Genomic DNA, 24,039 nt, shown 5'->3' with positions numbered 1-24,039 from the left:
TTCAGAAGCACTTAAGAAAAGGCCATATGGGGCAAAGATACACACTGACTAGCTATAATCTGAAAGAAGCAGAACTGCAAGGCAGGGTTTATTGATTCAGGCATAGCGTTGCACCAGTTAAGCTATCTACAGCCTGAACCTGAGCTGTCCTGCATGAGCCAGGTAAAATGTTGGCATTTTTGGTTGTACTCCTGTGCTCAGAATCAGCGTAAGAGTCTGTATACCCACAGCTACTGACATACCCTTCTCACTAAAAGACCTAACTTGTGACTGATTATAGGAGGCACCAAGTTTCTAAGTCTAAGTAAGCTTCTTGTCATCTGACAAAGTACATATTTTTATATGCACTTTTTAAAATAGGATAAACCTTTATAGAAAGTTGACTTTCTAGTAAGATTCTGCTCTCCAGTTCTGATCTGCGCTAGAAAGTCTTATTTCTTTAGCTGTAACAGCCCAGTTAAATGGGCAAAAGGACATGTTCTCTAGCCTTTAGTACACAGAATGAAAGCATTTTCAAGTGGGAGGCAGTGTAAATCATATATCCCTAAATCACATCTTATTAGCTTACTTCCCCATAGGTGTTATTGACCGAAGGAATGGGTGACAGGGCCGCATTTGTTTTCCCCAGTAACTTCACATCAGGTAGTCCTAACAAGGAGAGGGAGCTCTGCTGCCTGACACTAGCTCTCTACAGCCTTGTCTCCTTGTTGTAGGGATACACAATAGCAGTAAGCAGATCCTCTTTGACTTCCCAGTCAAGGGAATGAGACTGTCATGCACACAGAAACGTCAGACTGCCATTCTATGGAAGCAGACAGTTCCTCTATCTATTCTAGCAAGATTCAAGATCATGTTTTGCACAGGGGTGAAGAAACCGCCCACTGAGATGAGCAGGGACACTTCTCAGAGATGTGTGGTCTTTGACCCTCTCAAGCAGAGAACTAGTGAACCATTGCTTTTGGCAAACAGACTGCTAGGCCCAAAAAAGAACAGGATGGGGGCATGAGTCAACCTGTCCCTCTCCAACATAAGCACAACTTGGAAAGTTTGGATTTTCTGGTGAATATTCAGCAGCACTGTAGTTCTTACTGATGTACATGAAAAACATGCTGCTACAATTTGGAGATTTCCTTCGGTGAGTGGTGTTGCTGAAGATCAGAGCAGGCACAGATGGTGGACGTTGGCATGGAGGGGAGAAGGAAACACAGTCACTCATGTGATTGCCCTGAAGTTTGCTTATTCTAAGTATAAGAACTAGTATCCCTTTACAGTCTGTATGACTGATTTTAGCCTTCAGGGTCTAAGCCATAGCTCACGGAAGAAAACAGAATTACGCCTACTGTCTTCCACAAACTGTATCAGACCTTCAGCCTCTAGCTCTACTATTATTTTTCACCTTGTGTAGCTAAATGAGGGGCAAAGAAAAACTGGGCTCTGACTTACATTTTTGACTAGGAAAATCACCATTCCAGAGAAGCAATGCTTCAATTCTGGTATCACACCGTCACCCAGAAAATAGATTATGCTCACTGAAGATCAGTCTGTCCCCTTCTGAGGTCAGTGATGGAATAGGAAGGGATATCAATCTTCTTTCGACATGGGCAGGCACAAATATGCACCCTCACACTGTACTTCATGCTAAGTGCTTGGAAAGGAACATGAACAATTTCACAATTTTAAACAGTAGGAAGCTAGCATCAAGAGATGGAGAAATAATCTTGAAAAGATGAATCAACTGCATTAGAGTGAATATTTCAAATGCTTGAGAGCCTTCTGGTATTTAAGAGTTTACACAGCTTTCACATTAGAGTGGTTTTAACCTGTCCAAGCTGAGTATATTCCAGCAAAATATTTGGGGTTTATTTATGTCATTCATAGAATACTTTGAGATTTATTTATTTTTTTTTGTCTGGAACTCCTTGCTTTGTATCACCACTTTTAATTGAGGAATGGAAAATAAATTCTACTGAAATTAACAACGAGTTTCTCATTACCAGAATTTACATACATCAGTCTCATTAAACACTATAATCGTTGCAACTACCTTTGTGGTACATTAGCTGTCTTTCAAAATTTCTTAATCAATCCTAGATTTCTGTTTCCTAAACAGCATACCTCCATGTAAATAGAAATTAATTATGGACATATGACATATATTGTTGTGCACAAAGGCAAGCATTGGTGATTCTGATTGCTTCAACCCAGGAAGCTATAAAATCCGATTTGCACCACAATAATCATAAATTGTACAAATGTCTTCTTTTTACACATTGAAGAAGCGTACATATATCATCAGTTATCACACTGACACTGCAGACTATTCTTACAACACATGCCTGAAAATATTTTACGGTATTCACTATCAGCATAGAATTTTTTCCTTGAATAGGGTGTTATAAAACACCATCACCTATCTTAGCACTTTTATGTTCACAGACAGTGTTTCATCTTTAATCTGGGTATTTTAACTATTGTTACAGCTTCTTGTAGTTAATCTTGACACTACACCTATGAATGTACAAATAGCAGCACACTGATGAATATAATCCACATTACCAGCAGCACTGTCATCTAGTGGAGGAATCTAATATAGCACAGTACCAAAAGATATGTTATACCAAAAAAAATATTCCGGTAGGTTCTTTTATAAACCTGAATTACTGTAAGTCTTACTAGAAATCATAATCAATACATACTCCACATAAACATATCCGTCTATATTAGCACAATGATATCATGCTTGTACTTTGATTGTACTTTTGACAAGCTTTCATACTCTGCATTTTGATATTAATAATCCACCCCCCCTGTGTAAATCTTATCTGAAGTACAAGAAACAATGAAACTGAGGTCTATATGCAATTCATGTTAGGTCAGATGAACACAAGATGAGATGTGAAAAGATAATGAGGACAGATATCCCACAAAGTTTTAGACCCTCCAAATCGTGGGCTCTGTTCTACTCCTTCCACCCATGTAATGTCTCTTCACAATGCTGTGGTTCCACAGGCTGCTCTGGATGAACTTACAGATGAGGAGGTAAAACATCTTTAATTCCTACAGCCTTCAGGCTGCTTCTAGCCTGCCCAAAACATAGTCAAGAAGGTCAGGCTCCCTTGGCTGACCAGATGTATTTATGAACCCTGCAGTGCATGAACTGAGAAACCCTTCCCTGGAGGGAACTGAGGTTTTCAGACGCTGTCATCCTCACCGTGATTTCTAAGCGCCCAGTGAATAGGAGTCCTGGTCATGTCATGACATTGTCTGTAAAAACTTGGTGTGGTCTCTGTTGTAGAATTTCTCATCTAAATAGCTAATAAAAACTTGCAGACTGTAACTCAAGGGAGGGCAATAGCACAGCATATATTGTCTTGGATTGGTCACATCATTTTTAATGCAATAATGCTGTCCTGGCCATCACTTTGATCATGGAAGCACAGTATAAAGGAGAAATAAGTTCCCTCTGGCAGGGGAGAAAAGCCTCAAACCCAGTTGCTGTTCTTCCACATTGCTTCTCTCCCACTGGGCCCCACAACACTCACACATAGATTTTAGACATCCCGCTCCAAGACATTCACCCATGGTCTGAGGGTTATGCACCAATGACATGTAGGACACTGATGCTGTTTGGTTTTCCATGACACTTCCTCCAATGCCATTGCCCAAGCATAAAAGAATTAGGACTTTTTTACCTTCTCTTCGTGCATTACTTATCACCCTTGCTGCAGATTTACTCATCACATGGACTACAAAAAGGGGACAGTTTACAGCATTTGCTATGGTAATTGCTCTTTGCGTAGCTTCAGCTTCCACTTCTTCAGGACGACATAGCTCATGCCCCTCAGGACCAGTTATTCCCATTGCCAGCATCTTCTTTGCACCCTGAATACCACACAAAAACATGTAAAAGTCTGTTAAAGTGCAACCATGGTGTCGTGAACATGCTACCAGACAAATGGATCTTAAACCAGCTACTGCAGCCAGTTTGAAAAAAAAAAAAACACCAAGGTGGTTATGATTTTTTTCAAGAGAAGTTACTGTTATGTTATCTGAAATGCAATATTTCTCTTGATAAACACAGGTCTCAGAATACTTAAGTGACTTCAAAGAACACACTCCACTGGCTTCCAGGGATAAATCACCACTTTTGAAAACGCTAGCCCTCTCTCAGTATGTGCTCTTAAATGATTGCAGCCAGTAACTGAGATGACAGTACTAACACCTCACTGAAAAAAAAACCAACAAAAAAACCCCCACAAACCAAAACCAGATCCTTACTAAGAACAAAGATAGACATCCAGAGCCTCTGAAGGAAGCTCTAAGGTTTTAGGAGGCATAAGATTTTGTCCCTACTATATTTCAGGAACTTATGTTTTGCTGATTTGGGATTACATAGCAATAAATTCATTTCCGTTATGGGACCTGGGGAAGAGTCAAAGCACTATTGACTAGAACAGCTGAAGAACTCAAAGGCATCAGTATAGTTACACTCCCAGTTCCTCCACACAGCACTAAGATGGCACTAGCAAGTGTGATGAGAAGCTAGCTGTGTAAAGGGATGTTGAGACCTTTGTGCCCAGTCAGTGAAGCTTTCTCCACTTCTGGATTCTTTCCTGTTAGATGAGTCCACTAAGTTTGGAGAGACCTAGGGTTAGGCATCACACGCCTAATGTCTAAATACCTGGCCAAGCGTTCCCCCTCTGACTTGGTCGATGGTCAGGCTCTGACTGTTGTTTTCTTTGTCACTCAAGTATATATATTATATTGCAAGTATAAGACTTATTATAATAGGATCATTTCCTTCCTGTCTATCCTGAACCCAGGAGTTCGGGTTACAATTTCTTAGCCTGCCATAAGCATCCTTTAAGATCATGGACAAGATCCTCATGTCTTCAGTTCCCTGGAAGTAAAATAGGGCAGAAAAGCCTTTCCCTGTGACACAATGATGGTACCAATGTATTTACTGAAGTGCTTAGGTAACAGGATCATTTATATTCCTGACTTTGATGGACAAAATGTCAAGTGCCTACCTGTGCAATTAGCTCCCCATTCTCTGCATGGACTTGAGCAACCGCTCCAAGTTCCTTACAGCAGGAAAAGGCTGCAAATAACTCCTCATCATTGACCATGTACAGATCCTTATAGGCCATGAACATCTTGAAGGAGTTGACGCCTTTGTTTTGAACAAGACTTTTCATTTCTTCCTTCACCTGAAAGACAGCAATTTTCAAAAACCTGCCATATCATTTTTTACCCATTAATAATTTTGTATAAATAGATCGTAAGTATTAAAGGTGAGTCTTTGTTCACCCATCAAACATATGTTCAGTCTGAACAGCCCAAGTCACATATTTAAAGACTTACTTACATTATTCTTCTTGTATCAAATTGATTCTAAAAGTGTATCAACCAGTACCACTGCAGTGCAGATATTGGAGGCACAAGCTAATTGCAGGAAGGGAAATGCTTTTTACAAAAGGCAGTTAAGCAGAATGTTATTCCAAATAAACCTCCTGATGATGAAAGAACCGAGTCCAATATTGCAATCAATGTATCCAACTTATTCAGTACCGAGATTTGTGCAAAACCGATTTTCAAAATTGGATTGTAATAGACTTCAACTTCTGGCAAATAACAGTGACAGAAAAGGTCTTGTCTCCTAGAGCCTTGCCCTGACTCTAAGCACCACACAGCCTTTTGGAATATTTTTTAACAAACAAACTTTAGATGCAAACCTGCTTTTTTTCTTGTATGCGTGCACTCCTTGATAGGATTCTCTGCTTCTGCTAGGGTTTGTGAAGCCCAGAAAAACATTATATCCCAAACAAAGAAAGAAAAATGCAGATTTTAGCCCAAAGGTTTTTTGTACAGCTGGTTAGCTAGAACCATCTGTTACCTAACTTTGGCTCTTGCTTCCCTGTAAAATGGTAGTAACAATAATATATGTGTATCTGTGATGCTATTACAATTTCCATGGGCTGAACTCCTTTCAAAAAGTAAAACATTCTTTTTCATCTCTCTAATAATCTGGTTGGATGTGCCCAAGAAAGGTGAAAGATTGATATAAAACTCAATGAAATTTTCTGGACTTATCCAGAGGAGGGACGGGTGCACATCTTGAGTAGAAATTATCAAAAACATAAATATCTGACATAAGGCCCTGCTCTGGCACAAATATAGAGGCATGTAATTTATTTTTTTCTTCATCAATTACTATGACTAAGGGAAGGCATTGTAAAAAATATATGTTTTTAATCAATACTTTAAATCCTGAGGAAATGATAGCTTATTAGAAGGACATGAAATATCAGTGGGTTTTACCTATATCTTTTACAGCTACAAAACATCAGACCTTTATTTCTTTCAATCTTGGCCTTTAAAAACAGTTAAATTCTTAACAAAACCCAGGACATTTCATTGATTTACACCTCCTTAGTTTTAATGACTTTTTCAGTACAATTCTGCTGTTCTCTACTAAGGCTGTTTCAAATGCACATTCCTCAAACTTCACTGGAGAATTTATTTTATGCCTTTGCTTTGAACTAGAAGTTGCTGTCAGTCTGTTTACTGCATAGTGCACAGAATACCAAAGATGAGGTGTCTCCAGAGTGAAGGCTTTGGTTTATGTATTTTAAAAGTTAAAAATAAGAGGAAGTATTCATATTTTAAAATAGAATTTATTTAATGTATCTATGTACTGATGCACATTCTCTGAGGATCCAAAGTGGTGTTGTAAAACATGGGTCAGGTTCAGATAGATGTCAAGCACCTGAAAAGTTAATTTATTCTGTAAAGCTTTCAGGCTATCAGCAAACATTCACTCAACAAGGACAATTCTTCCATATGTAAATTCCCAGAAGAGTTTTTAGATAATCTCACATTCAAGTAATTATTGGCTCCAGTCCTGCTTTACTTTAAGGAGATGTTACTGGAGTCACCTAGGAACAGAACACTTCTTTTAGAAATGAAATTAAGCACCATATTTTTCATGTATACCCTTACTGAAAAAAAATGGTAACTCCAAGACTCAACAGGAGCATAGATTATGAAGTGTTTAAGTAACAAAAGGCAAAACTTATAAGACATCTCCTGCCCCCTTTGGTCTTACATAACTGCTTCTTTTTCCTTTCACTTTGTGCAGCATTATCCAAAGATATAGACTGTTGTAGACCTACTTTTTCAAATACATGTACTTTTAGAAGGGTGTGGACTATTTCAAATGTAGTTTTTACACACACAAATAATATTATCCTGCCAGCAAGCTATATTTAGCATGTGAGGGCTAATTCAAAGCAGATGTGGTACCAGTTTATGGAATTGAAAATCAGCTATTGTATCTACCTTGTTGCTCCACCATGTCACTGCCACATGCAGTGCATAATCACAGCAGACTTTTGGGTCTGCCCAGCTTCTCCATGTATCAAAGGCGTCAATAAGGGAACAGCCTTTCTGAGGGATGGCAAAGTCAATGATCATAGTGGTTCCTCCTGATATAGCAGCCTGAAAGCAAGAAAGTTAATATGTAGCAATCAGACGGAATGCAAATTTCCTCCCACCCTCTCTAACTCCCTGTGCAACAATTAATCTTGATGAACTGAAAAGCGAAAAGCCACTGAAGTTTCCCTGATTAATGTTTGAACTTGCAAAATGATTGTGAAGATCAATTTCACCTCCTTTGAGAAAGATGTTCTCAAACAGGTATTCAGGAGAATCATGGGGAGATTCTCAGACTGAAAGAGAACTTTTCACACATGTACAAAATCTTATCAGATTTGGGAGAAGAGTCTGCAGCGTTCATGCACCTGTGACTTTCCTTAAGCGGGTGGGCTCACCAAGAAAGAAGAGCACCACGAGACCATCGTCAACTTACGAAACACTTCCTCAGAGTCTATGTAATTGAAAAAACAAGCTTGTGCGACAGGAAAGTACTAAGGGGCACATACACAATTAAAAACAAGAAAATATATTCAGTTTGAAAAGCCACTGTGAAAATCCTCATTTTTTAAGACCAAAATTATTTTTAAAGTGGTTTAAAGTTATTTTTATTACTGACAGGGTGTCATCTACTAAAACTGGATAGTAGTTTTTAAATAGGATGAAGCACTTACATCCTCATATACATATTTACAAGTAAATACATCAATGAGAATCTTACTTTATGTATGTTATGAGAATCAAAAATTGCTTTTTAACCAATATTTTTCACTGTCCTTTACACACAATTGAATTATTACTTTTTTTTCCCCCCTTTGAAGGATCTTTGTTAGTCAGTCCCAAAAACCAGATCCTCAGCTAATAGAAATTGATCCAATGTAGAAATTCCTTTGCTGTAATTGTTGCAACCTACCACATTAGCCAGAGAAATCCTGTCTATTTCTCTGAACAACAACCCTTTGCACAACAGGTACAACCAATTTAGATAAAAATATACACAGTTCAAATTTATGCTATATTACTCTCCTTATTTCTAGATCAGTAAGTATCTTCCTTTACTTAGCACTCAGAAGCAAAATTGTAAATATGTCACTATATTTTGCAAAAAAAAAAAAAAAAAAGAAGTTTGGAAAGTGATGTAAACATTTGTGAATCTGTGATGAATTCAGCAAAACCTTCTCTAAGAGAAGTTGTTCAAACTGTCAAATTTTTTTCAGCAAGACAGATTGACTTCTTTTTAAACAGGATTTAGAACTAAAGAATATTTATGAAAGTCAAGAAAAAAAAAAAGTTATGGGTTTCACAACTCCACTTTAAAGTCTCTGTTTTTTTCCCTAACACCTTTTTTGCCCTCTCTTTGTTTTGAAGTATCTGTGTCTTTATTTATTCAACTGAATGGGTAAATCTTAGCTAATCATTGTAGCATATTTTGCAATAGTTGGAAAACAACTCTGTCTCCCTGATTCTCTTGCCAAAATATTTGTCAGATTATGACCTTCAGTAAATAGCTCTGAACACTTTCTGCACTTTGACCTGGGTTAAGAAGGTCCACAATATATAACTTTTCAATATCTGATCACTAGGTTGGATCTAGACTCTTCTTCTAGGCAGCAAACTGACTGTTTTGTGTATGCTGTCTCTATTTTGCAGCTTCCCTGTCCAGTGCCTAAAAAAGTTATTAAAAAACCCTAAAAAACGTGTTACTTTTTTGGGCAAGATAGCACACAATTTATCTCCCCTACTTTGGGATTTCAAAGTGTAAGCACCTACATCTGAGTTAGTCTGCATCTTTGGTTCTCTTTAAAGACAACAGTGGCACTTCAAGAATGAGATCACTCACACCTTAAGAAGCCATCTTAAGAGAAAGCCATAGCCATTGCTGTTTCTTTTACGTATTTTCTCCTGTCAAATAAAATAATCTTCTGGCTTTAAGTCACATTTGTTTGATTTCTCTTGTAATGTCAGATTTCTAAATACATTGTTGATAATTAGTTTACAAAAATGGTCTTCACAGAGGAATAAAGGATTGTTGCAGAAAATGACAAAACATGTGTGTGTACTGTAAATCATATAAACTAAGTATTCTATAAATGAAATTCTGCACTTCATTCAGCCACAAAATATACTTTTTGATGTCTGTAGACAAGCAGAACAGACATTGTGGACTTTATTTTCTTCTCTCCATTTATCACAAAAAAGTAGTGTGAAGAACAAAAACTGCTTGGGGAAGCCATTTTGGGAACTACAATTTTTTTCAAAAAAATATTTCTTGTCTCTATGGACATCTGAAAAAGTCAGCATTGTTAAGCCCATATAATAATAGATCCCCTTATTTCTACCAGATAGCTATGGAAGAGACTTAGTTTTGGGAAAAATACTCTGGTGATCAAATTTATAATTCCTTTCCAACTATCAGCTCTGAAGGTGGAAATTCAATACTCTAGCTTCCCTTTTACATCTTAACTTACGTTAACTTGGATAGACATGTTATGTTTGACATCACAGCCATTCTGGTATGACAGAAAAGATCTGCTGTGATGAACAAAATATTTTTTTGTTGAAGTTTTGCAGAATAATTACAGTCTGTAATTAGGCATTGTAACTTCTGTGCTCATTGAGAAGAACACTACTAGTGCTTAAAACTATCCAGTGTAAAATATTTCCATTCAAATAACAGCAACACCACCAGCAAATCTATCTTGAGTTGGAATAAACATTGTTATTGAAAGAAATACGCCAATAATTTAAGGATAGCATAAAGGTCATTTGTAGTCCTCCTTCCAGTACTCTGGGCTCAACATTAAGAAAAGCCAAATCCTTGTTAGAGTGTGGAAATTACACCACTCAGACAATCTAATTCACACTCTTATGACATGATAGTGTAAGCAAGGAATGAAAATTTCTGTTAGAGTCAATCTAAGTAAGATGACAAATTTTAAAGGTTCTTAATAGTTATGTAGTTATTGCACCAAACCATTTGTTTAAAGGACTTGATTTTTTTATTTCAACTAAGTCAGAAAGGTACATCAATATTTTGCACATCAGAAAAAACTAACATCAGTGAAATCCATTTCTTTAGAAGAGATGCACTATTGCTTTCTGTTTTTTGGCAAACTCCAGTTCTGCTGTGAGAGGGACAGGATATATGTAACAGCTCGTCTGATGATTCTGGCTAACAGACAAGCCAAACAGGGCAATGTGATCCCTTCTGTGATCAAAGGATTTCAGCCTGCACAGCTAAGCTCTTAGAAAAATACCTTACACATTTTAGGGAACTCTGTATGAGCGGTTTTATTGTATGGAGATGATGCATAATGCTGTTAATACTGCTACTACTAGTAGTACTGCTAGTAGTAGTTCTTGCTAATGCAGGGAATGTAAGATCAGCTAAAAAGATGGGGGTGGGGGGAACATTCCAAGTGGTTAAACCTGGAAAAATTAGATAGTTTTAGAAAAAATATTTGAACTGGACTTTCAATGAGAGACGCGGTAAGGTCCAAAGTGAATGGTGGGCTTGCATTCCCCCATGCTAACAGGGCAGAACAATCAGATTACCACAGAAGTGCTCCCAGCACGCTGGGGAATTAAAGCGTTCCTTTAGTTAACCTTTGCTCAGAAAAGTATGAAGCTTGTTGCACGTACCAGTGCAAGCTGTAGTCTTGTGGCGGCAGCCAGTGTAAATGACTACACTTGACACTTGCTACCTGCAGCTAGGAAAGTCTCTAAAGGAACCCAAATAACCTACTAGTTGAAGGAGGACCTCTGTGTACTCCACCTGTTAATGACAATGTCCCAGCCAAGGGACAGTAACAGTTGCCTGTGCTTGATTCATGGTCTACTCTCTTTCAGAAGTAATATTGAATAAGCAGTAGACATCCCTTTCTGAGAAAGCCCAGATGCGCACACAGACACGCCTATGTGCACTCACCTTGGTTCCCGTATAGAAGTCATCTTTTGACCTGCTACCCATAAAAGGGAGCTGCATGTGTGTGTGAGTGTCAATGCCTCCAGGCATCACCAGCTTGTTGGTCGCATCTAGCACAGTGAGTCCAGTAGGTGGCTCAGGGTTTAGGTTCAGTCCCACTTGCTGCACCACTCCATCTTCCACGTACACATCAGCCACCACAGAGAGGTCATCATTCACGACTTTTCCCCCCTTGATCAAAAGTCTCTGCCGAGCCAGGGCTTGGTGTGGCATGGGAGCCTACAAGGTGAGAATGAAGCCTCAGCTGAAAAAGTTGCTCTTGCCTGAGAGTACTTCACTGCCCGCCCTCCTCTCAGAGCAGCAGTTATCTCCCAAGGGCCCTAAACACACACCACGCAGTGCTCTTTAAACAGACATCAGGGGAATGCCCCCCCCCCCGCCCTTGGCAGCTCCACCTACCACCCCCAGCAGTGCACCAATGCCCAGCACCCAGCGAGCCGGCACGCAGGATGGTGGCAGAGCCTTGGCTTCAGGCCCTTTCTGCTCTGGACTCTGCCTGGACAAAGTGTCACCAGGCTTTCAGGAGGGTCCGGCTGGGTTCTTGTGGCACCACTCCAGCCTGCCCTGTGTGCCCTGGGGTTTGAAACATGCTGGGCTGCTTTGAAAATGTGGCCATTCATCGGCTTGTGGTGCCCAAAGGTGACCCAAGCTCTTTGCAACAGGGTTTGAGGAAACCAAGTGTGACCTGAGCTCTCCACAGAAGTGGTCGGGGAGCCCAGGGGTGATGTGGGGTCCCTGCAGCAGGGACAGCACAGGGCTGTGGTAGTCCAAGCATCGTACCCACCTCAGTTTAGCCCTTGCAGGCTCTGCTGCCACGAGACTGAGGGAACTGAGCCACCACACTGGAGGACACCAGCCATCAGGAACTGCTCCTGAGCTGTTTCTCTGAAGACGATTTGGGACATGCAACCCTCAGGACTTAAACACAGCTCCCTCTCCTGACTTCCAACACCACTACCTGGACAATACACTGGCTGAGGGGGGATTTCTGGAGGCAGCCCAGGCCTCTCCTCAGGCCAGCAGGAGGCTGGAGCACCAGGGCCATGTGGCTGCTGTCAAAGGACCAGATGAAAATCACCCTCCAGCAGCTACTGCATCGCACCATCCACACCGCCGCTTCTGCCCGGCCTGCTCCAGCCGGCACTGCCCACTGCCCCCACACCACGGCCTACACCACCACCCCCGCCGCCCCCGCTCAGCCTGCTCCAGTTGGCACTGTGCCACCCACACAGGCCCCAGTCGTCTCCCACCGGCTGTGCCCGACCCCTCACGCCTCCCCCACCCCAGAGGTACCCCTTCCTGCCGGCTCCGCCGGGCAGCGAGGGACAGGACAAAGGGAACGCTGGGGTCCTGCAGTGGGTTTCATACAGGGCTGGCGTGACCCTGGCTGGGAGAGGCAGCTCGTGCATTTTGAATATAGACCTGGAAAAAGAGGTGGGGAAGTAAAATGAAGGTGGCTAGAAAACGAGCTAAAAGCTTGGAGCACAAGGAGGAGAAAGACTGCTGGGTAGAGGAATGAAGCTGGGTTAATTAACATCAATAACATACAGCTGTAAGCTGGCTTCAGGGGTGGTGGGCTGGCTGATGTAGATAAGCTGCAGCTGTGGCTGGTTCTGTTAAGTGGTTAAATAGCTCTAAGGGGGGCAGCTGCTAATGAGGTGAGACCTGGAAGAAGTAAAGGGGGGGGAGTGAGCATGTATGTTCTCCCTGGTTGAAGAAGGACAAGGCAGCAAAGGGACTGGCCTGAAGAGTATGAAGAAACAGCACAAACAGTAGGTGGACCGTTGAGGCCTTGTGAGGTGGCTGTGCTGGGGCAAGGTGTGTTAACTACTTATTGAAGTTAACCTGGTGTGGGATGGTAAAAGATGTTGTTGCAGCTGACTAGTTTTGAGAGTGCTGTGGCACTGCTGTACACCATCCCAGAGGCACCTGCTCCTGTGGACTTTTCCCATTTCTTTCCTCCAGTAAGCTGGGGTTTGTGTACTCAGAAGTGGTATGGCTCAGGCCTGTCCCTGAATCTGCTGAGCACCAGCATTTTCATCCCCTCAACCTCTTCCAGTTTTTAGTTCAATGGCTTCAGGAGACAGAATGCTGAGGGCTGAGAGAGGGTGCACACAAATGCTACTGAAATGGCACTTGGACAAATGACACTAGATTTGGAAAATGGTTGCCTTCCCATCAACATGTCAGCTTTTTTCCCCCCTCTCCCAGGGGGTAGGAGAGCAGTACCAGATGTTTGCCTTTGTATCAGCTTCCCCCCAAAATGTCTTGTCTTCTGACTCACTTTTGTGCAGGGGGGCAGAGACCCACTGGGATTCATTGCACCACACAGCAACAGAAAAGGTCAAAACCTGCTTGGAAAAGCAGAGCAGAGAATGAGAACAATGAAGTGAAATGCCAGAAGGCTCCCGGCACAGCTGTGTGATGCTGAATGGGCAAGAAAGGGCAACCTGCGCCTACCATGTCTGCAGCATTTAAAGCCGGTAAAAAGACAAGGGTCAAGGTACTGTGATGGGAATTCAGGCAGAAACTCTGGCTCACTAACTACAGTGGTACTGATGAGCCAGGAACAACAGAGTTTCAGCAACATGATTATTGAGATGAAAAGCTAGGGAATAAAGATGCAGGAGGGAAGTTGAACTATGGTGCTCTAAGACAGCAATTAGTGAGGATGGAAGTGGTCAATGCAGGCACTGAAATGGGGTAATGGGGCTATACTTTGAATCTCTGCTGCTGCTGGGGCAGTGAACCCATTTTTCCGCCATCCTGAATAGCTGGACTGCTGGGGTGGTGAATGTGTCTCAGATGCAAAAGTTTCACTTTGTATAGTGAAAATGACCTTAACTGCTAAGTAAGGAGAGGGGATGGCAATGCCCCAATAGGTATTTAATGATTTCACGTGGAAAAGCATCAACAAATTATTCAGTATTTATCGGCAAAGGGGCTATACCTTGAATCTCCCAACTCGACACCAAAACTGCCAACCTAAAATAGTCACTTTCTTACTATTTCTCCCTGGCCAATGAATATTTACTTATTTCTGTGAAATTAGTTTCTACGCGACAGACCTAGATAATCACCTTTGAGTGTGCTCTTGGGCTAGCGGCAGTGGTAGACTGCTCCTGCTGAAACCCTTCCTCCAGACTGGGCAGAGGGAGATTTGAAGGCAGGCCTGCCCCATCACAGCAGACTATGGTAGGAATGAGGGTATTCAGTTCCCTTTTTTTGTGTGTTAGACAGGAAAGAGTTGTCATGGTTTTGATGCCTAAATGCATAAAGAATACCATGGCCCAAAATTCTATTTACCTCTGTTTCTGAATGGCATCAAGCTTGGGCTCCATTTCACGTCCTCTGATTTCCTCCTGGCCAATTTACTTTGTGGATCCTACTTTTAAGTGACTAAACCTTCCTACGCGTAGCTTCATGCCCAGGTCGGAGCTGCAGGTCCCACAAACTGGCAAGGTAATTTAGTGTCAGGTCTTATAATGATGTGCCTAGGAAGACTTAATTTATCCCACAGGTGGTTTAGAACATATTTAATAGGTTGTTGGTAGATAATGACATTCTGCCTAAGAAGTCCTCTTATTTAGTCCATTTGGACCAGCAAGATAATCGCACATCAGCTGCCTTTATGTATATTTGGTAAATATTTGGTATTTCAGAGCTCAGCTGTCCCTGAAATGAATGGCCTGAAATACCACCCGTGGGACAGAAATAATCTTTATAATATCATGAGAAGACAAGTGGCTCCATATTCTTAGTCATCACTAAATATATGTTGCTTCTGCAGCAAGGCTTCTGTCTCCTAATTGGTTTTGTAACAGTCACTCACCCACAAAATACTTCACTCTTTTTAACCTTCTGTTTGCATAGTTTAAACCAAATCTTTGCTCTGTAATCAGTGGCTGACTCTGCACTGTTGTACTGGTTTGGGCTGGAATAAAGTTAGCCTTCTTCACAGCAGCGTGTATGGGCTATGTTTGGGATTTGTGCTGGGAACAGCGCTGATAACACAGGGATGGTTTCGTTGCTGCTGAGCAGGGCTTACCCAGAGCCAAGGGCTTTTCTGCTCCTCACCCCACCAGTGAGTGGGCTGGGGGCACAAGGAGGTGGGAGGGGACACAGCCGGGACAGCTGACCCCAACTGACCAAAGGGATATCCTATACCATACACGTCATGCTCTGCACATAGAGCTGGGGGAATAGAAAGGACGGGGGAAATGTTTGGAGTGATGGCATTTGTCTTCCCAAGTAATGGTTACGTGTGGTGGATCCCTGCTTTCCTAGAGATGGCTACCTATGGGATGTATGTTCACTTGCCTGCCAATGGGAAGTGGTGAATGAATTCCTTGCTTTTTTTTTGCTTGCATGTGCAGCTTTTTCTTTACCTATTAAACTGTTGTTACCTCAAACCCATGAGTTTTCTCACTTTTACTGTTCCAGTTCTCTCCCCCACCCCACCAGGGGGGAATGAGCGAGTGGCTGTCTGGGGCTTAGCTGGCACTGTGCACACACATCAACTGTGCAGAGAAGTTTCTCTTCTGTTAAAAAGCATCATCCTAAAATAGTACACAGTAGTCCAATGATTTGAGAGCCATTGCAGAAAGTCATCAATTGTGACCCTGAACTTGAATCTTATGCTAATGCTTCTGTGGTCTGCAGCAAAGCGAATAATCCTAGAAATCTAAACTTTGGAATGTCTTGTTTAATGTATTTATCACAGAAGAATGACCAAAGACTTTCCTCAGTAACCTAATGATTAACTTCTTGAATTTTAAGGTGAAGAACCCTGAAGAAAACCCAATTCACATGTATTATTTACCAAAGGAAAATAATTCAGCAAGTTAAGCAATAGGTTTGCAAGAAACGGATGACTGAAGTTTGGAACAATCACAAGACCTTGAGGATGTCTTCTGTAAGTCTTTATAATGAAGACACCATCAGTTTCAAGTCTTCTGAGACACACATCACCTCCCCCTGGAACCTTCAACTGCTACCTCCCAGCATAAAACATTGTTAATTTCTATCATCTGCTGTAATTATCCCATTTTACTCTTATCCTCCCCCTTTGCTTCCATTTTCACAGCCTTCCTACCATATCCTATTTCTGAAAAGCCCTTCTGTCATTACTCAGCCTTCAGCTCTTTCTTAACCCGAAGATTCTTACATGTATCAAGCTTCAAATAAAAGTTGGTGAAGCAGAGATGCATCTCAAAATGCAGGAGATGCAGACAAATACATTTTTGGACAAACAATAAAGATGTTTTGTGAAGGAAACTAGAGACTGACAATGAGCAGTGGGGAGAAAGCTCAGCTAATGAAGATGCATTATTAATTGTATTTTCCATTTTTGACAACTTTCCTCTAAGGAATAAAGACTGGATCATGAACCAGATTTTCAATGCAAGAAAATAAACAGAAAGGATACTGCTTTCACTAATACTGGATAAAGCACTTGGTTTTGGAGAATCAGTGTAAAGATATGTCTGTTTGAGATGAACTCTGGATTCGCAGAAGGGAACAAATGGCTATCTTTTCCCATATTCAGAAAGTCATAAGGGCTTTGAATACTCAGTAGGCATTTCTCTGCAATTCCTATAAAGAATCCATAATGCCCATTTAGCTGGGATTTAATTTCACACCCCTCTTTTCTGCAGTGGGAATTTAATGCTCATTCAATAAAATCAGATGGTCTACATGTACCTGCATCTAGAAAGTCTTCATAATTGTGAGGTCAGGTGCCCCTCATCAAAACTTCACTAGTACTCTGAACAACCTGGTGCCGACTTCATTCATGACATGGATTTTCAAACACAAACAAGTGGTGATGTTTTAAAATCTCATCTCTAAAGGCTTCTTCAGTTGTCAATGCTTTTCAAAACTAGCAAGTACACCCTATTGGTTTCCTAAAAGAAAACGGGTTTAAAAAAAAAAAGATCATGACAGGAGTTGAATGCTGTAGTTCCACATCATCTGTACAATAATAATCATCTCTCCTTAGCATAAGTACTAAGCCACATCTATGCTCCCAGTGCCAGTCTTTTCCCAAATATATTGGAAGTGATGCTGCAGCCCATTAGCACCCAGCCTCTGGTCCCACATCTGTGACACAAAGGCAGGCAGTCAAAGCTGTTGCGTATGCTGAAGACCATGCTACTTTTTAGAGCAACAATGGGTACTGACTGTTCTCTCTCATTTCCATAAGACCAAGTGCCTTTTGCTGCTTGAACTTGCTCAACACAAATGATGTATCGCAGACAGTACAACCAAGGAAAAGAAAGACCAGGAACCCAGCAGAGGAGCATAAGTAACCCCAATACCCTCTTTTCACTCTTCATTTACTGTGGTGGCTTAATAAGGCTCCAATAAAATGGCCACCTTCTAAAAAAACTGTGAGAACGCAAAGGCAGTTCAGCTCAGGCATTGAAGTTCTAGGTCTCAGGATGTTCTGGGATGGGGTGGGGGGAAGACTCATCAGATCTGCCAGGTGTTTCCTGGTGGATAAGCCCAGCCACAGAAAGCCAGTTCCTAGGTGGAGTTTTCCCAGACTCTAACAAACATAACCACAAAAGCACAGATTAGTTCCCTTTGGAAACTGTTATTTTTACTAATGCATTATCTAGACAGAAAAACACCACAAAATACTGTTTATATTGTTTTGGCCAACTGTCAAACTCAACATCTCTCTCTTGAAGGAATGTGAAGTCAGAACTATAAATGCTGCCCAACATGTCAGGCAGGAGAAAGCAAAACTAAACACCTCTGTTCCTTGCCATAGCACTGCAGAAATAAAATGTCTGTTTATGGCTTTCCCCACTACCCTATATGTATCTGCCTTTATTTCTCACCCGGTGCACCAGAAGCACTTCCTCTAATTGTGGCTGTCAAAGGTCCTTCTTAACTGACTGTAGGAAAAATGACAGGTTTAGAACAGTAAATTTTACCAATTGTTCTTGCTCAATTTTCTACGCCTGGAGAAGCAGCTAAAAATTACTTGTGTTTCTGTTGGCATACATTTAGATGCACAATTACTCGGTTGCAAAGGTATAAATGTGATTCTGCTAATTATTCTCCCTTACCTCTGTAACAAGTCAACTATGCTGTGACAAAAATCTGAGATTTCTGCTCTAGACTCAGATACCTGCCCCTGTTAGACAGTATCTACAATGTACCCTTATTTCAGGGATCTTTTCCTTATGTTTGTCCTTTATGTTTTGCGTAAGAAACCATTACTATTTGTTAGGAAGTATACCCTGAACCAGAACTCCTTCTTTTGTACATTCCTGATGTGACATGCCCTACCCATTGAGTTACTTTTCTGAGGTCTCCTATGCTTGCTTAGCTCAAAAAAAAAACCCAAAAAAACCCAAACCCCACCAAACCTCCCCCCCAAAAAACTTTGCACAATTTAATAGATTATAATTATATCCCTTTAGAGTTTCTAGTCCATTTTATTACAACTCTCTCATCATTCGGTTTCAAAGTAGTGATGCATCTTTTCATTTTTTCACCCCATGTTCCATCCCTCTCTTGCCTGCACAAGCAGCACACAGGGGGACTGTAATGTGGAATAATCTTTCAAAGTGAATGCAAGCGAAGCGTTTCAGATTGGATCTTTGGTACTTTAATATGATGCATCTTGCTCACAAGGAGGAACTAATGCTGAAAGTTAAACTCTGCTAGATTTTTGGGGAGTGTGTGTGTATTACAAACATTAATTTGTGCCTAAATATTCACAAAGATTAGCTACATTTTATTAATGTTGGCTTTCCCCAAATGCCTTTTCTCAAAGTGTGACTAGGAATCACTAACCTAGACTGCTTATAGGGCTACTTCTCTCATTTCCTCCATCAGTGATGGAGGAAATCTTGTCTATGCAAATTATTAGATAATACTTCAATTTAGTGAATACTACACTCCCTTGCCCCAGGTTACTATTCACCAGACAGACCATAGTGTGGTATTGGATGTGAATGAAAGCATCAAATAGACAAATACATTGACAGGAAAGGGGTGATGTGCTATAAAACTTCTCTAGATCAAGTCCAGTAGTTGTGGACTGTAGTTTACTTTGATGAGGGAAAGGTAATTACAGTAGTCAAATTTCTAAAGTGGGTAGAAGGGAAATTGTTTTAACCATCCATCTGCTTACCTCTCCATACTTTCAGTGGCTTGTCAAAGCGACAAGACAAGCTTCTCCCTTGTCCTTTCAGAACATACCCAATTTTGGGCAACTGAATTGTAGCTGATGTCCTGAAGGAGTTCATTTAGCAACTGCTTATTGTCAGAAACCCTCAGGTGAGAAAGAAGATACAGCCAAACACACACCACACACACACACACACCCCAAACTAACACCATACACCCCCCACAAATCCTCATCACAACTACAGGAAGATTAACACTGCTGACTTAAAATGCTTTATGGGAGATGGTGCAGTACTTCCTAAGGACAACTGCAGCAGAACAAAACAGGCCAGTAAACATTCACTTTTCAGAAAGGAAGAAAAAATTCATCTCAACAGGAAAAGCTGTGATTTAATTTGATCTGCAGCAACCATTTAATGTAAAGAGACTGAAGAAGTATTTGCATCCCAAACTTGACCTGTGATTCCCCTAGACTGAAACCAAGCTTGCCACAAGTTCTTGCTTTGGCATCTCGATAGGAAGTGGAACTCAATAATACTGTAACTAATTCCAGCATCCTCTCCAGGAACCTGTTTTGAAAGAAGAGTCATCAGCAATAGTTGCTGAACTTGTACTGAAAATGGACTTGACTTTGGAAACAAAACAATCCCTTGCAGCATTGGAAGCTCAGTCAGCGCCCTTAATGTTTCAGTGCAAATCAAATGACAAGGAAAGTGTGATATGTGAAAATGAACAACGACAGACTCTTTCCTTGCTTAGAAAGCTTTGCATAAGGAGAAAACTCACCTCACAATAACCTACATTCTTCAAAGCTTTCACATGAAAGTGATGTATTACAGAAAATAATTCCACAGCAAATCATTCAGACTTTTGTTCAAAATGCCCCCCACACTGTAGTATAGCTAAATCAAGAATCATTTAAACAAAGTACTCATTCAAGCACTCCAGAATAAAGTGTAGAATTAATGGAAGTCTCAGTAAAAACAAACAAAACAGACCACCACCCACTAATACATTAATCAAAAGAAAAATTGATCACACTTTGAAATCACTAAGAAAAAAATCACTGCAACAAATTAGCCTCATACAAATATGAATTTTATTTACAGTTTTCCAAATTCTCAATCAAATCCAACTTCTCAGTTAAATGTGTAGTATTTCTCCTTTAAAACAAATTAAACATTGTGTTCTTTTTACATCTGCAATATGGAGTCCATAGGTACATGCTATTTGGGGCATCTGATGGAACAAATTGAGATCACTGTGTGTGTTCAACACCAAAAGCCTTCTGTGAAGACTCTTTCTTCAAAAATGTTATCTGCCTCAGGCACAAACATTTCCATAACTACTTTCTAATGAGTTAGCAAGGTTTAAAAACCCAGTATTTTATACCAGGACATACTGTTCACATATATTTCAGGGTGTATTATCATGTTCATACTGCAAAGTTGCCTGCTCTATAAGCAATGCCACTGAAATCAGACTAAAGATTACCCACAGATTTAGATATTATTCAATGTGAATAAAAATGGCCATTGATGACTTTTACTTGAGTATATGCAATTATGGGCCAATATGTACCTGATCTGGTACCAGTGTGATGTGACCTGTTCTGAAACTTGAAACCACATGGGTCATTATAATAAAATCTTTCACAACTGTATTGCACATAAGGTTCCTCAAAAGCACAAATCTACATAACTGTGTCCTGAACTCAGAATTTACCTGCTAAATTTCATGAATAAAATCAACCAGATGGTAAAATTGTTTATTTTTCTCATCCCAGTGTCTGTGAATGAAGAGAAGAGGGAGAAGATATATACTTTGGAATCCATTCAATTATTTGTTTCTTCTGCATGTGACTTGTACTTCGGAGATGAGGATTTTAAAAAAATAAAATAAAAAGCCAGACAGACCTTAGATTTATCTTTAAAAAGTACCTCAAAATCATAACAAAAATTCAATTTAATTTTGATACATATTAAAACATTTTAGTCAGTTCTGCCCGACAGCATAACACGACAGAAATGCACAAGACTTTAAACATGCTTTAAAATGACATTCAACAAAGTATTTAAAATTTAATAAATAGCATACAATCACACACAAATACATTTCATACTGGATCTTTAAGCCTACTAAAAACAGACTGGCAAAGAATAAATAAAACAGTAGTTGACATTTTTGTTTTAAAAGGTGTAGATTCTTGTTGTCACGCAAGTAGCCACATATTAACCTGCTTATCACAAAATTGGAAGTTATGAGCTTTTTCTCCCACTGACCTGTTTTGCTCCAACATGTAATATCATAAGAAAATACACTCAAAGGGATTTTTTTGAAAACAACCAGTCTGCAACCAAGTAAACCAGTTTTTAAATACAACGAATAAATAGGGAAATCGTAAAGCAAATTCAATTGCAACAAAAATGCAACACCCCAAGAAAAGAGCCATGGAAATATATAGTCATTGCAATATTAGACAATAATAGTACTTAAAGTGATAGTGCTTGTGCACTAAGCTCATTAGAGACCTTAATATGATTTAGTGCAAATCCCTTGAGTCCAAACAAGCTTTATACCCTACAGTATTAGGGAAAGATCTATTACCAGTTGGAACTTACTCTGTAGTGTATTTGTACATATTGGATATTTAAAGAACCAACACATATTGTAATATCTTCGGCCCTTTTTTACTTCAAATCGAAAAGACTAACAACTGGGGATTTTAAATACTATTTGGCTGTACCATATTAGACTGCAGTTTAGGAAAGTCAGTGCTATAAAAGCTTTTGCCACCAGTTTATCTATTATATTTAAATTTCACAAATCATTACATTTTGTACTTCTGAAAGAAAAAGAATGCTCCTGGAGAAAGTTTCTCCTCCCTTTAAATAAGTTCACATTATGATGAAATTCAAGAATATTTAGACAAAATGTTGTATAAACTCAAAGAAAAGTACATATTTTACATTAACAATCCTTACCAGTATTTAGTATATTAAGTTATAAGTATGCTGGCAATAATACAACAGAGTCAATTCCTAAAGTAAAATAATTCTGTACAAATTCACCTGTTAATATGGGGTTAAACAGGCAGCCAAGTAAGTCTTGAGCAGCCCTGTTTCTGGTTTGAACTACAGTACCAGGATAAACTAAATTTGAAACTAACTGGGAAAACTTCCGTTTGAAGAGTATTCGGATTATACTGGATACACACACGCTGTGCTTTCAGAGCCATTAAAATGTTTCCTCTAATAGTTCCATAACATCATCCAGTATAAGAAAAGTTTAATCAACCACACAGGCTAAAATAGTTTTAACATAATGTTGTCCTGGATTTTTTTAAAACTAAAAACTAGTTTTAACTGTGAAGTACAAAACAATGACAGATATTGCTCCAACTTGTACACAATCTTTCCTAAACAATCCGTACCTAGCAGAGTAATAGTGCCTCATCGTCACTAGTTTCATTTTTCACTGTTGCTTCTAAGCAAGTGTCAGGTATCTGGGCAGTGTGTACGATGCCACAGCTCTCACAGGGGCCATCTCGACTGCATGACCTTACACCGTGATGTGTTGCACTGTAAGGCTGTCTAAGCCCTGGTCCTTGATCTGAGCTGAGATCAAGTAGAGGTCTTGAACAGTCATTCATGTCAAAGTCTGATGCTACATCAGAGACTGGAATTAACATTTCAACATCATCATCCTCTTCTCTTCCACTTACCCCATTATCAAGCTGTCTCAAAGGACTTTGGTTCTGATTCACTGAGCTTGATCTCCCTAAAGTAAAGCGTACCCAGCGTAAGCCTTGAGTCATACGACTGAGTGCACTAGTGAGCTGGTGACGTGCGGGACTTGTGCTTGGGGGCTCTACACTTGTCACTTCTCTTCCACTATCCGTGTTACCGCTACTGCTGCTCTGAGCAGAGGAACTCCCACACGCTCCGACTGTTGCTTCTATTGCTGTTGCAGGAGGGACTTTCTGAGGCAAGGTGGCAGCAACACCACCAACTGCTCCTGCTGTGTCTCTTCTTTCATTTTCTGTGTCTGTATCGTCAGATTCAACTGAAAACAGACTTCTGTGAGTATTATTTCTTTCGGCTTCTCTACTAGTACTTTGGCTGGCAACATCGTCTCCATCCGCTGAGACCAATGCCAATGATCCAGAATGCCGTGACCTTGCAAAATTAAAAATTCGATTCCAAATGTTACTTGATCTGCCAGCAATAGGAAGTCTGATTGAGGTAAATCCAAGCTGAGATCGCACTGCCAGCCTCAGGTTTTCCAGAACTGAAGCCTAAATGAGAAGACAAGCAACAATCAAGTGTTGACAGTATGTTGGCACTATTCTAACAAAGGAACAACTACTGTGGAAAACAGCATATAACCACAGGTTATATGTAGAGTCTTAAATAACTAAAATATGTTGCATCTTTAATATTAAGGATCTGGTGTATGTAGCAATAGGCTAT

At 40.2% G+C, this 24,039-nt stretch overlaps 2 protein-coding genes across 2 annotated transcripts in view; both read right to left on the bottom strand.

The window, feature by feature from the left end:
* The window catches only part of DPYS (dihydropyrimidinase), a 35,091-nt gene extending 21,015 nt beyond the window's left edge, over positions 1-14,076 (bottom strand). Inside the window, exons 1-4 of the mRNA XM_080378048.1 lie at positions 11,363-14,076; positions 7,342-7,500; positions 5,031-5,210; positions 3,693-3,882 (exon numbers count right to left, since the gene is read on the bottom strand). Of these exons, the coding sequence (XP_080234174.1) occupies positions 3,693-3,882; positions 5,031-5,210; positions 7,342-7,500; positions 11,363-11,632 (799 nt within the window). The 5' untranslated portion in view covers positions 11,633-14,076. The remainder of the gene's footprint in view (positions 1-3,692; positions 3,883-5,030; positions 5,211-7,341; positions 7,501-11,362) is intronic.
* A 6,567-nt stretch (positions 14,077-20,643) lies between these two features.
* LRP12 (LDL receptor related protein 12) overlaps positions 20,644-24,039 on the bottom strand; it is a 48,896-nt gene continuing 45,500 nt past the window's right edge. The window contains exon 7 of the mRNA XM_080377952.1: positions 20,644-23,864. Coding sequence (XP_080234078.1) covers positions 23,001-23,864 — 864 coding nt within the window. The 3' untranslated portion in view covers positions 20,644-23,000. The remainder of the gene's footprint in view (positions 23,865-24,039) is intronic.

Source organism: Falco punctatus, assembly GCF_963210335.1.
Source record: "Falco punctatus genome assembly, chromosome: 3".
Taxonomy (NCBI): Eukaryota; Metazoa; Chordata; class Aves; order Falconiformes; family Falconidae; genus Falco; species Falco punctatus.
The sequence above is the reverse complement of the archived record's forward strand: the minus strand, read 5'-3'. Positions and strand labels throughout refer to the sequence as shown.